The following is a 13,559-nucleotide window of genomic DNA, read 5'->3' as shown; positions in this document are numbered from 1 at the left end:
ATATCCCTACCGGCCAAACCCTCCCTACCGGCCAAACCCTCCCTAACCCGGACGACGCTATGCCAATTGTGCGTCGCCCCACGGATCTCCCGGTTGCGGCCGGCTGCGACAGAGCCTGGGCGCGAACCCAGAGACTGTGGTGGCGCAGCTAGCACTGCGATGCAGTGCCCTAGACCACTGCGCCACCCGGGAGACCGGGTGGCGCGGGTAACTCAAAACAACAGCTTTCTATCCCTCTCGATCACACATTCTTCTGTCTCTTCTCTCAGGGTCTGCCTGACACTACTATAACAGGCGTTAAAGAAACACACAGACCGGCACGCAATGGATTATGGTCATTGTAGTTTCAGGTTCTCTGAGCGAAACTATGTAGCATTTTGTCCTGTTGGAAACTACAACTCCCTAGTACAGATTTACCGCTATAGAAACTACGCAATGTGCGCACTGAGCTTACAGAAAAACCAGAAGGAAATGGAATTCAAATAATTGAACTGATGTTCATCAATTAGTTGTTTAAAAACAGAAATATAACTAACATTTTGGTTATTCGCTCAGCACTTCTCAAAACAACCCTTTGAACCAAGTTAACAAATTTAATATAATCAATTGAAACTTAAAATAATCTGTGTAGAACTATAAATACCCCAGGGCTCAAGACTAACATTTCCCCATGATTTGGTGCCCCCCCCACACAAAAATTGAAATCTGCATCACACAAAAGAATACATTCAAGTCATCATCTTGTGAAAGTGATCAAGTAATTCCCAATGCCTTATTAAGAAGGCTAATCGACTACTGAGATTGTATTCAATAAATAAGGTGTTACATCTAACATGTCAAAGCAGGAATGAATGATTCTAAACCTAATGCAGTGAATGTTTTTGGTATATCCAGAGATAGGTTTTGTTATATTTTACTGTCAAAATAGGGCTCCAGAATATTCCGTTTTTTTGTTGCCTTAATCTTTATGTTCACTAACAGTATTAAATACTGTATAGGCCTAATTCAATGTGCTAATTCACCACCTGAGGAAGTGGAAACTCAAAACACGTGATCTAGATGGCCAACTCTAAATATAACACCTTCTTCTAGTAGGCACAATAACAGCAAACGCAATGTCCTAAAAAGAAACTTTGCAATGGCCAATACGCAATTCCCCATGCACTCCACATTTCAAAGCCATATCAGATATCATGATCGTAAAACAGGGTGCTTTGAGCCAAGGTTATAGTAAACTAAAAAAAGAAGAACAAGAACACGTGAGTAAATGGAAATAAAATGAACAAACCCATTTGAAAACATAAAACTTATAATCTTTGGCTCTAACCAACTAAAATAAAAACCAATCATGAATTATGTTCAGTTGTAGTGTTGATGTTTTCAAGCGTCTGAATCTGGCGGGTCAAATTGAGATTACCGTTAAAATGATGAAGTCAAATTCACGAGCAGCACCGCATATATTGGGCGTGTTTAAAAATGGTAAGACTAAAGTAACCGACTGTAGACAAAAGTCAGGGAGCGAAGTCGGGTGAGGTGCATCTGCGACAGCCAAAAGTCAGACACTAATCTGGTTTTCCAACAGCAAGGCTCAGATCAACATGGCAGTGTTTCCATTGTTTATAAAAGGTTCTTCATAATGTCAAAATTAAAATAAAAACATTTATTCCCATATCACACACTCAAACCATAATATTATGTGTTTACATTGTACAATCAATTAGCGAGACACAGCCTTAAATATATTTATTTGAATATATCCATTGTACACATAAATTAGTCACATCTGGGAGAATTTTTGAATTTTATCTAACCCTAACTCGCACAGACAAGTAACAGTGTCACAAAATGCGACAAAATGGTTGCAGACTGGAACCCTGTACCCTGTGTAGAATAACAACCCTGCTGCACTCAGACAGTGTGTTTAACTCATGCCTGAGATCGGCGCTATGCGTAACCTGTCATGGAGAAAGAAACTCTACACATGGTGCCGGGCCCGAGCCCAGCAGAAGCCATTTCAACTGCCAGATTATGATCTGACAAACCAATGCGGGCCGGACACTTAGAGGGAGAAAATGAACTAATTAACGCCACTCAGAGAGAGGAGCGAGGGAGAAAGAACAAGCGAGAGGGATGGTCTGTCTGGTGGAAGAGGAAGGAGAAGAGGAGGAGAGTGCATAATTGAATTCTACTGGCTTAGCCCTGTCAGCACATTAGGGCTACACTGCTACTGGCTGACATGCACTCATCCCATCTCAACAAAGTACATAGATATAAAGACAAAGACATTAGAAAGTGTTTTGAATAACGAGAGACTCAGACGCTTTAAATAGACAGAGTGTCTCACTTCAAAAGGAGGAGGCAGGGGAGAGAGAGGCGGCCGGCGGAGATAAAGAGGATGAGGGAAAGTGGGAGAAGAGAGAGCAGGAAAAGAAGGGGACAAAGGGAGAAAATTTGTGAGAATGGTCAATAGCAATGGTGTCTTTTTGTAGGCACTAACTCCGCCACGGCTCTTTGGTCAAAGCCTATAGGGAAATTAATAGTTTTTTCTTTTTTGGGGGGGGATAAACGCCAAAAATAAGGTCTGTGGTAAACCTCACCTCAGACCTTATTTTCGGCATTTATCCAAAATCCCCATTCATTTTCCCCATAGAGATGGCAGAACGAACCAGAGATAACTCATTTCCGGATTTTAAGACTACAAGCTGGTGAGCTCTATAGAGGAAAAAACACCGTCCTTCTAGTCATTACCATCCAAATAAATTTCAGGATAAGACACATGATGTAAATACCATTAAGCTACGTAATTCTAGAGAAAGGGGACTGTGGCATCCATCTTTGGAGCGTCAACTCAATTACAAAAATGACAGTGTGCATGTGTGTTTCACTATTAGCAGACAGAGATAGAGTCATTAGAAAGCAAATAATGCGTCTTCATCCAGGGTTCTGTAGATTGATTATTCATGCCTGGAGCAGAGATGAGGAGCCCATAAGGACGCATGATGTCTTTAATTACATGGGGAAGACAGTCTTCTCTCACAGAGAGAAGCTCAACTCTGACAGGGATTCATTAACCCTCAGAGGAACGATCACCCTTATTCTCGCTACTTCCACTGTTCTCTAACTACTTTCTCTTCTTTGTAATCACATTGAAATAGAAAAGGAGAAAGGGGTGGATAAGTGGAATTAACGGAAGGGTTTTGAAGTGGTCTCTTGCCTAGATTAAAAAAATGTTGCTCACTAGAGTTTTGCTTTGAGAACATACAATACCCTGCTACTGTGACTTACTGCCCAACACAGCACAGTCGAATACCTTAACCACTACTATAATCCTAAATGGCTACCATACCAAGCCCCATTCACACCCGTAATGCCCGACAAGTCACATACCTTCTCCATGGGCAGTTGTATAGAGGCCTTGCAGTCAGTGAACTCTGCCTTGATGCTGGGTCCCTGAACCTCAGTCACCACGTACTGCAGTCTCTGGGATTCCTTCAGCATCTTCCTGTTGCTGCCGCCAAACTTCCCCAGCACCCGGTACGCCACATGGCTGATGGTCTCAGCTGGGTTACGCAGCGTCCGCCACAACGCCTAGAGGGGGGAAGAGGGGTCAAAGGTTAGGAAGTGAAAGCAGAGACTGGGATGTGTGTATAGATTGAATGTGGGGGGGAAGGGATGTGTGTGGGCACGCTTCTGTTGTGTTTGCTTGCTTGTATTTGTGCCTGCAGCCGTGTGTACGTCCTTACCTGCATAAGCTCTGCTCTGACGGGCTGTATATGATCGTAGAGGAAGTCTGGCTGCAGGTTGTCCACACAGAGCTCCAGGGTGCGGAGGCCCTGGCTGACCAGCGTCTGGGAGCCATTCAGAGCAGAGACCAGCGGGTCCATCAGCATGGGCAGGTAGGGCAGCAGGGAGCTCAACCTCACAGGCACCGTCAGACACAGCTCCACAAACAGATCCTTCATGTGCTGCTTATGGAGACCACTCTGGAGCATGTTGAGGCCTGGTGTAAGGAGAGCGAAGGCGAAAGTGAGGAGAGAGGACTGGAGACGTGCTGTAAAGCAAATTCCTGCTTGGCATCCACCATGTTTTTTTTTACCCATCTATCCTGTGTCTTCAGATCAGTGCATATGAAAAGACATGCTACTAACTTTAAAAGCTACAAAACAATATTGGAATTTATTTTTTGTGTGTGGCGCAAACTACCCTGCAGCAGGTTGGGTAGTAGGGGCAGGAACTCCTGGTAAAGCAGGTCATGGCTGCCTCCACCAATTGAACGGAAGAGAGCCCTGAGAAGCAGGAAGTAGTTGTATGGTTCCTTAGCAGACTGTGCCAGTTCCATGGAGCTGTTCACTATCTTGTGGAGGTGGGGCTGGGGGAAGGAAGAGACATGATTTGTGTTTGACATCGATACAATTTAGCCTTCAGACAAGACCAATGTTGTTTCCTCTGCATTTCAATTCAGTCAGGATAGTTATCTAAACAACCATTGTCAATTTAGGACATGGCTTCCAAGAGGAAGAGGCATCGAAACTATGCTACACGATTTATGAAAATAAACATCACCCTAACCTTGAGCATCTGCTCGTTCTCAGCAGCGAACAGCGAGACAGATCCGAAGACCAGTTTGAATAGCTTGAGGTAGAGGTTGGACAGCTCTACGTTGGAGCCCATCTCAGGTAGTCTCTCCAGAAGGTACTCCACCAGGATCGTGGCAAACAGGACCGACGTAGACAGGTTAGCAAGGAACGAGTTAGCCACGATCTGGAAAAAGGAGATGGGGAGGGTTTACACATTAGTCCCCAAACAAAACCAATCCTTTAAAAACATACACACATTTCATTGAAAGTTATCTTTAGTCTAGGACTAGACTTAATCTGGGTCCGGGAAACCGGCCCGAAATGTTCAATTAAACCCAGATCTGAAATTGCTCTTAGAGCCCTGAACAAAAGTAGTGCACTACATTGCAAACAAGGTGCCATTTAGGACACACCACCAGAGAGTGTGGTTACCTGCAGGGCGTAGTTCTTGGAGATCCTCTCCACCATGTAGGGGACTGTGGTCTGGAAGATCTCCTTGAAGGTGAGGGGGTTCATCATGGTGAAGACCCCAGCAAAGTGCTCCAGCACCTCCTTCTCCTCCTTCATACGCACCGTCTGACAGTTAGCCACTCTGATGTACGTCTGCTGGTTGTTGGCAATCTGTACCTAGCCAGGAGAGGGGGGTGGGACATTGTTATATTACAGTTATTACAGCAACCCTGATCTATCTGTACCCTGTACCTAGCCAGGAGAGGGGGGTGGGGCACTGTTATATTACAGTTATTACAGCAACCCTGATCTATCTGTACCCTGCCCTGATCTATCTGTACCCTGTACCTAGCCAGGAGAGGGGGGTGGGGCGTTGTTATATTACAGTTATTACATCAACCCTGATCTATCTGTACCCTGTACCTAGCCAGGAGAGGGGGGTGGGGCGTTGTTATATTACAGTTATTACATCAACCCTGATCTATCTGTACCCTGTACCTAGCCAGGAGAGGGGGGTGGGGCGTTGTTATATTACAGTTATTACAGCAACCCTGATCTATCTGTACCCTGTACCTAGCCAGGAGAGGGGGGTGGGGCGTTGTTATATTACAGTTATTACATCAACCCTGATCTATCTGTACCCTGTACCTAGCCAGGAGAGGGGGATGGGGCGCTGCTATATTACAGTTATTACACCAACCCTGATCTATCTGTACCCTGTACCTAGCCAGGAGAGGGGGGTGGGGCGTTGTTATATTACAGTTATTACATCAACCCTGATCTATCTGTACCCTGTACCTAGCCAGGAGAGGGGGGTGGGGCGTTGTTATATTACAGTTATTACATCAACCCTGATCTATCTGTACCCTGTACCTAGCCAGGAGAGGGGGATGGGGCGCTGTTATATTATGGCTATTAAAGCAAGCCTGATGGTGGGGCGCTGTTATATTACGGTTATTACAGCAACCCTGATCAATCTGTACCTAGCCAGGAGAGGGGGAGCTGTTATATTATGGTAACCCCGAGTAATCTGTAGCCGAGGGCGGACGGGGAGCTGATATTCACAAGTATATACACTGTATGGCTCTTGTTACACCCTGGACTTGATAGTGGTACGACCTGGAGTATCTACATTGTATGGCCCTGGTTACACCATGGGCAATGTACCTAGCCTGGAGGGGGAAGAGAGCTGGTATACACATGTACAGTATATAGTGGTATGACCCAGAGTTTTCTATCTGGTTATATCCTGATCAATCTGTAGCTAGCTAAGAGGGCAGTGGAGCTCTCTTATACACAGTGTAATGTATACATGTATAATGTATGGCTATATAATTATATCTCCATAAGACAAAGCCCTACTGGTACACTGGCAGTTATACCTGGTAGATGTCCAAGGCCTGCATTGCGTATTTCACCAGCTTGATGTAGATCTGAGTCTCCTTGGGCTGAAGCTGCTTGTTAGGAATGAACTGGGCCTCTGCAACACAGAACACACAATAGGAGTGGTAAGCAATCAGTGATGTTAGTTTATCCTGAGTTATCTCCATGAAATGAGGATGGAAATCAATGGGGGAAAAAGGGTCAATCTTGACATCGTAACTCAAGTGTCCATTTCTCCTCTGAGTGTAATATAAGGGCCATTTTTCTGGCTCCTCACCTCCAGGAGCCTTGCAGGAAGTGATTCCCCAGGTGATGGTCTTCACCCCACAGACCAGTGTCTTCACCAGGCTGCGACAGTCCGACACCTGGAATGTCTGCTTGTCCTCCTTCTCTCCCAGCCGGTCGAAGGGGGTGGCGGGGGCGGGAGGGGCGGGGGTGACGGGGTTAGGGGGCGCAAGGGGAGGCAGGGCAGGGAGGACAGGGGTGGCTGGGAGGGCAGGAGTTGTGGGGACACCGGGTAGCGCCCCCTGAGGTTCGACCACACCCATCTCTGACTGGGGCTTGCACTTCTTGAAGATGGTTGCGAGCTGGTAGCGAGCGATGGTGTGGAACTTCAGCACAAACACCTTGAGGAACAAGGAGATTGAAGATGTATTGAAGTCAATGTCTTGATAATCATAAAAGGAACATAATCTTCTTACATGGGGAACCTAGAGATAGTATAAAAGGCGCAGAGTTGATTTGTGATTGGGCACAACATTTCCTTATATGCCCCATTCCTTATAATTCAGTCTGTCGTTTCCCATCTCTCTTTACTTACTTCCAGCATTCTCATCAGTATGTCCCGTCCGTTGCCGTTCTCCTGTTCACTCTTGGAGCGGATGCAGTCGACCAGGTTAAGCAGAAGTTTGCAGGACATGGTCTGGATGCTGCTGGGGAGAGACTCGTCATCTATGTTCTTGGCAAACAGCTGCACGGCCAGAGACAGGTCTGTGAGAGGCAGGTTCTGACGCACGTGGTGCACCAGGTCTGCCAGCGTGCTGTAGGCCAGGGGTCTGGGGGGAGAGGAGTTGCAAAAGTTCACCACTATCAAAACAGAAGGTTACATTTTACGTTACATTGTCTGTAGGGGAGAAAGGGTTAAGAGTCCAATCACCAACTACCATGTAGGCCAGTGGTCTGGAGTGACAGGAGAGAGGGGAAGGGAGAGGTCAGAAGAGTTCACCATCAAATGGAAAGTTTTTACAGTTTACGTAACATCTCAGTCATTTAGCAGACACTAAAGGCTCTTATCCAGAGCGACTTATAATCAGTGCATGGAAGGTGCCGGAGCTTTAAAGAGCATTAGAAGACACCTTTTCCCTTTTTTTATACTCCACCAGCCACAGATCTGCCAGGTCTGATAGCTACGGCTTGTTTCACATGGAGACTAATGAAAGATGAAGGCTGGTGTTTGATGAGAGGGTGGCCTTACCTCAGTGTCTCCCGGGCTGTGTAGCCAGACCCGATCAGTATGGACTCATCAAAAAGTTTGTCCATGCAAGGGATGAACTCTGCAACACAGAATGAAAATAAAGTGTCAGAATTAGTCTGAGTGAATGAGTTTGCATTTGTGTGTGCATGTGTCAATGCGTACGGCTGCGAAGGTCTGTGGTGAGGATGTGTTTGGCAGCGATGAGCAGTTCCTTGCGTAGATGGGCTGTCTCCGAGGGACAGTTGGTCAGCAGCTGCAGCATGCCCTTTACCATCTGCTGGGAGTACTTCCCTACCAGGTCCTGGTCAGAGGGACACACAAACACAATATAGTTCAGAAAGTTCCATGAAAGAGTACTTAATGCCAGTTTTTATGTGCCAGGTAAAGACAATACAGAAAAGGAAATGAGAAATTGAACACAGGCACAGGAAGTGAAAAGCTCAACATGGGTATATGTACCTGGTAAATGCGGATGATGTAGGCCAGGAAAGACAGGGTCTTGATCTGAGCAGCGATAAAGTCAGCATACAGCTCCTTGTTATACAGCTTGTGTTGCCTGAAAGTTACATGTTAGGGTTTACAATAACTCCTTACATACAAAGCAAACAATTCCACTGTACCCTTAATAATGATTTATGCTTTAATACCATTTCATGTTCTTGTGGTTGTTTAGCAAAAAGAACAATTATGATTGTCAAGACAGAATCAAGACAGACTCAATCGCACACACAGGCTTCTTACCTGGCCTGAGGAGAAACCTGCAGCATGATAGTGTTCATGATGAGGGGGACAAACTCAGACACCACGTTATGGATGTTCAGTTTATACAGCTGGTACATGAGCACCACTATGATAGGCAGCTCAGCCAGCACCTTCAGGGACAGGGACCCCCGTGGGATGATGGTGTGCTGGAGAAACAAATAAACAGGAGAAGACAGTCAGGCAAGGGCAATGCCAGCCTATATTCAGGATCGGTACAACAGTATGGAACATTCAGATAGAAATATACTGTGTAGAACAGACATGATTCAATGATGAATCACATGAGCTCTGTGCCTTACATTTCTACCTGGAAAACGAGCCCTGGTCTGAGATGCTTTGCCAGTTCTTCTACACCACCAAGTGGTAATAAGAGGAGTTACAGACAGTTGATAGAAGTATCCAGGACAGGTCTACTCACTGTTCGTGTTTCACTGTCCTCCCTCTCGGGGGCAGTCTTCACCAACACTGAGGTGATCATGCCCACCATCTCAGGAGAAGGCACAGTGTTCTCAGCTATCACCTGGGGATTCTCAAAGTACCGAGCCTGAGAGAGAGCAGGGACAAGAACAGAGACAGGGAAAAAAGACAAGAGGGAAGGAGAATGCAAAAGTGTGAACATGATTGCCACATCCTCAGGGACCAAACATTTCCCCACTCAATAATCCACCTGCTTTTCTGTTGTCTTACCACTACTTTAGGCAGCTCCTTATAGATCTGCTTCACAAAATCCAGAAAGTGATGAATCTGAATAAAAGATTACAGCAGACAGTTAATATCTTGATCAGAGGAGCACAGTTCAGCATCCAGACATGGGCTCCATCACAATTCATCTTTGCTTGATTCCTCACATCTTCTTTCCTCGCTTTATTCTCAAAACACATTGGAGAAGAAGGAATAATGGAAAGAGGAATTGAGATAGAGTCATGGGAAGACACTGTAGGCAGGTCTTCTGTTCATCAACACAAAGTGAGATTGGAGAATAGAAAGGTTCTCACCTCTTGAGAGATCTGTGGACGGAACTGTTTGTGCAGTTCAATAATGATACGCAGGCATATCAGCACGTTCTCCTCGCTCTCAATCTGAAAGCAAACAACGAGCGATGCAATGCAAAGACAACACTGAGTCAATCAGTTCAGGTTAGGGACAGATAAGTATCTAGACTAAATACACTGAGTGCACAAAACATTAAGAACACCTTCAATGACAGGCTGACCAGGTGAAAGCTATGATCTCTTATTGATATCACTTTCTAAATCCACTTCAATCAGTGTAGATAAAGGGGAGAGGAAGGTTTAAGAATGATTTTTAAGCCTTGAGACATAGATTGTGTATGTATGCCATTCAGAGGGTGAATGGCCAAGACAAAAGATTTAAGTGACTTGAACGGGGTATTGTAGTAGGTGCCAGGCGCACTGGTTTGAGTGTGTCTAGAACTGAAACGCTGCTGGGTTTTTCACACGCAACAGTATCCCGTATGTGTCAAGAATGGTCCACCAAGGCCTCCCGGGTGGTGCAGCGGTCTAGGGCACTGCATCGCAGTGCTAGCTGCGCCACCAGAGTCTCTGGGTTCGCGCCCAGGCTCTGTCGCAGCCGGCCGCGACCGGGGGGTCCGTGGGGCGACGCACAATTGGCCTAGCGTCGTCCGGGTTAGGGAGGGTTTGGCCGGTAGGGATATCCTTGTCTCATCGCGCTCCAGCGACTCCTGTGGCTGGCCGGGCGCGGTGCGCGCTAACCAAGGGGGCCAGGTGCACGGTGTTTCCTCCGACACATTGGTGCGGCTGGCTTCCGGGTTGGAGGCGCGCTGTGTTAAGAAGCAGTGCGGCTTGGTTGGGTTGTGCTTCGGAGGACGCATGGCTTTCGACCTTCGTCTCTCCCGAGCCCGTACGGGAGTTGTAGCGATGAGACAAGATAGTAATTACTAGCGATTGGATACCACGAAAATTGGGGAGAAAAGGGTATAAAATTTAGAAGAAGAAAAAAAAGAAAAAAAGAATGGTCCACCATCCAAAGAGCATCCAGCCAACTTGACACAACCGTCGGAAGCACTGGCGTCAACATGGGCCAGCATCCCTGTGGAATGCTTTCGACATCTTATAGAGTCCATGCTCTGACGAACTGAAGCGGTTCTGAGGGCAAAAGGGGGTGCAACTCGATATTAGGAAGGTGTTCCTAATGTTTTGTCTACTCAGTACGTGTGTGGGGTGGACAAAACCTTTCTGATAGATTTCTGAAACTATTGGTTCCTATGGAACATTCCACCACCACACAATTCCCATCTCTCAGCAAACAGGCGTTCTCAGATCTTATCAGTTTTACTTTCAGCGCCCAGAGTGTTTTAAGGTACATTTATCAGACACACTCGCACGCACTCAGTCAGTCACTCACCATCACAAATACACTGTACCTTACTCTGGACTAAAGCATATCGCTCTCATCACATCGCCTCTGCTGAAAAGACGATATGCAACATAAATCATATCTGTCATAGACGCGAGTGACAACTTACCTCCAGGAAGCGAAACATGACAGACAGAATGTTCTTGGTGTGAGGTCTCAGGTGTTCATTAGTTGGGATCCGGTGGATGATCTCCAGCACTAGCTTCCTCAGTTGCTGTTTTAAAGTAATACAAGGTGAATCTGATTCTTGTGCATTCTTCATGTTTAAATTGCATCTGTCCTTAAGCAAATAAATATTTAAATTATTTAATGTCCTCCTACCTGTGTGGGCTTCTCCTGCAGGAACTGCACCTCTCCGTCCTGGAGGAAGGTAAGGAAGCGAGGGATGATGTGTTCCAGGAAGGTGGAGTACTGTGGTGATGATGTCACATTCTGAAAAAGACATCACCACTAACATAAGACCAGTTTTCATTATGTAGACAAGATAAGTGAACAGTGTTGCGACTTACAGCTGTAGTAGAAACACAGACAATGGGTATACCCATTCTAGTTATCCTATGGTATAAACTTACCTCAAAGTTCTCGCTGACCTCCTGCATCATCTTCAACTTTGTTTCATCAGCTGAGTGTTGGAGGATACAGTAACAACATTAAAACAGTTCATATGACACAATGAGTCATCATATACTTCTCATCTCTTAGCAGACAGGGACACTCAGATCTTATCAGTTTTACTTACAGCGCCCAGATTGTTTTAAGGTACTTTATCAGACACACTCGCACTCACTCAGTCAGTCACTCACTCACAAATACACAGTACCTTATTCTGGACTAAAGAATATCGCTCTCATCACATTGCCCCTGCTGTAGAGATTATACCTAAACCTTAGATTACTGAATAACTATGCCCACAACTCACCAATAGCACCTACAGCTACAGTATACATCAAATCACACAAATAATTTTGTTTCTGAGCACAGGAGAATTCTCAGGCTCATGCTGACTCTCAGACTATGGCACACTCAACTATCATAGTTTCTCATTCACTTACGGGTGTTGTTGTCCGTGAGAGCTGCCACAAACTGCAGGTACTTCTTCATGAGGGTTGTCTGGTCCACCACCGTTGGGCTGGGGGTCGGCACGAAGGCCATGGTTCCCGCCGGGAGAGACAGGGTTACGATTGTGTAGAGCAGACAAGAGTCTGCACCTATCTCACAGAGAATAAATGTGCGCTGCGTGTGAGAAAATGGAAGAAATCAGTAACAATACGACATTTGATTTGCATGAGTAACTAACATACAAAACAAGTCAAGTGAACGTGTCAACAATTCTCTAACAGGCAAACTCTCTATAGTATGACAGCAAGGAACCGCGCAGTCTTTGTATACTCATAAAATTACAAATGTATTCTCCGTATGACCATTTCCAACACTATGGTCAGTGAGCAAATGCGTACGGCTGAATTTAACTGACCGAAATGTATACTATTCAACCACAGGGATCTAGGATTCAACTAGCTAGCATAACATACTGTAACGACCCTTGGTTTATAAGTCGTTACAATACTGGGTCGGCAGGTAGCCTAGTGGTTAGACTAGTTACCGGAAAGTTGCTAGATCGAATCCCCGAGCTGACAAGGTAAAAATCTGCTGTTCTGCCCCTGAACAAGGCAGTTAACCCACTGTTCCTAGGCTGTCATTGTAAATAAGAATTTGTTCTTAACTGACTTACCTAGTTAAATAAAATACTAGCAACGTGCCTCTAGTTCAAGTCAGGCACACAAAGATGACAATCTATAGCATGCAAGTGGTAGAATAAAATAGATAAACAGTAAGATATGGATATTTCGAACACGGACAATCCTCGCATAATTACTGCTATAAACTACACACATTAAATCAAACTTAGAAGAAAGTGACCATATCAGATTCTTTAGTCAAAGACAAACTCGGTGGTTTAGTAACCAGGCTAGCTAACGTTAGCTTGCTTCCCAAAGAGAAAGAAACCACTCGCGCTAACCCCTCACATCCCCGTTTAGCTAGTATGGCGACAAAATAAATATATTTTTTACTTTTTGAGTACGCATTCGCTAGTTAACGACTTCATCATCCCAAAATGAGCATGCAAAGCAAAATATACATTATATTTTAAGGAAAGTAATTGAAAAAGAAAGCATCCCATTTAAACTTACCAACTAGCACAGACAGGAAATAGTACCTCTGTGACTTCCGGTCTCCGAGAGCCAGTCTGATATATGTACACTTTTGCACTTTACTAGGATAATAATTATATTCCCGTATGCAATTCTTTGAAACATATGTTTTATATATGCATAAATAATACCGTAATGTGATATATATTCAGGTTCCTTCAACAATCCTCATCAATATAGTACTTGGCGGAATGATATTCAGGAACGGCTTGATGTTGTAAGACCATCGTTTTCGATGGTCTTTTTCTGCTCTACGGATTGTTACTAGGCAAACAATTATGCGGTAAACTGCGCAACGCATGC

The 13,559-nt window shown here is 45.2% G+C and overlaps 1 protein-coding gene across 7 annotated transcripts in view; it reads right to left on the bottom strand.

The window, feature by feature from the left end:
* The window catches only part of trrap (transformation/transcription domain-associated protein), a 77,817-nt gene extending 64,541 nt beyond the window's left edge, over positions 1-13,276 (bottom strand). For 4 of the 7 annotated variants that reach the window (XM_071409675.1, XM_071409679.1, XM_071409678.1 and 1 more), the window contains exons 1-20: positions 13,236-13,276; positions 12,096-12,276; positions 11,616-11,665; positions 11,365-11,475; positions 11,153-11,257; positions 9,642-9,725; positions 9,334-9,390; positions 9,065-9,190; positions 8,626-8,792; positions 8,344-8,440; positions 8,047-8,185; positions 7,885-7,963; positions 7,231-7,465; positions 6,688-7,036; positions 6,410-6,507; positions 5,010-5,204; positions 4,570-4,761; positions 4,204-4,369; positions 3,744-4,000; positions 3,388-3,588 (exon numbers count right to left, since the gene is read on the bottom strand). In XM_071409675.1, the coding sequence (XP_071265776.1) occupies positions 3,388-3,588; positions 3,744-4,000; positions 4,204-4,369; positions 4,570-4,761; positions 5,010-5,204; positions 6,410-6,507; positions 6,688-7,036; positions 7,231-7,465; positions 7,885-7,963; positions 8,047-8,185; positions 8,344-8,440; positions 8,626-8,792; positions 9,065-9,190; positions 9,334-9,390; positions 9,642-9,725; positions 11,153-11,257; positions 11,365-11,475; positions 11,616-11,665; positions 12,096-12,195 (2,808 nt within the window). In that variant the 5' untranslated portion in view covers positions 12,196-12,276; positions 13,236-13,276. The remainder of the gene's footprint in view (positions 1-3,387; positions 3,589-3,743; positions 4,001-4,203; positions 4,370-4,569; positions 4,762-5,009; positions 5,205-6,409; positions 6,508-6,687; positions 7,037-7,230; positions 7,466-7,884; positions 7,964-8,046; positions 8,186-8,343; positions 8,441-8,625; positions 8,793-9,064; positions 9,191-9,333; positions 9,391-9,641; positions 9,726-11,152; positions 11,258-11,364; positions 11,476-11,615; positions 11,666-12,095; positions 12,277-13,235) is intronic. The other 3 variants (XM_071409677.1, XM_071409680.1, XM_071409676.1) reach the window with 2 other exon arrangements.
* Between the last annotated feature and the right edge of the window lie 283 nt (positions 13,277-13,559).

Source organism: Salvelinus alpinus, chromosome 7, assembly GCF_045679555.1.
Source record: "Salvelinus alpinus chromosome 7, SLU_Salpinus.1, whole genome shotgun sequence".
Taxonomy (NCBI): Eukaryota; Metazoa; Chordata; class Actinopteri; order Salmoniformes; family Salmonidae; genus Salvelinus; species Salvelinus alpinus.
This window is presented reverse-complemented; position numbering and strand designations above follow the sequence as displayed.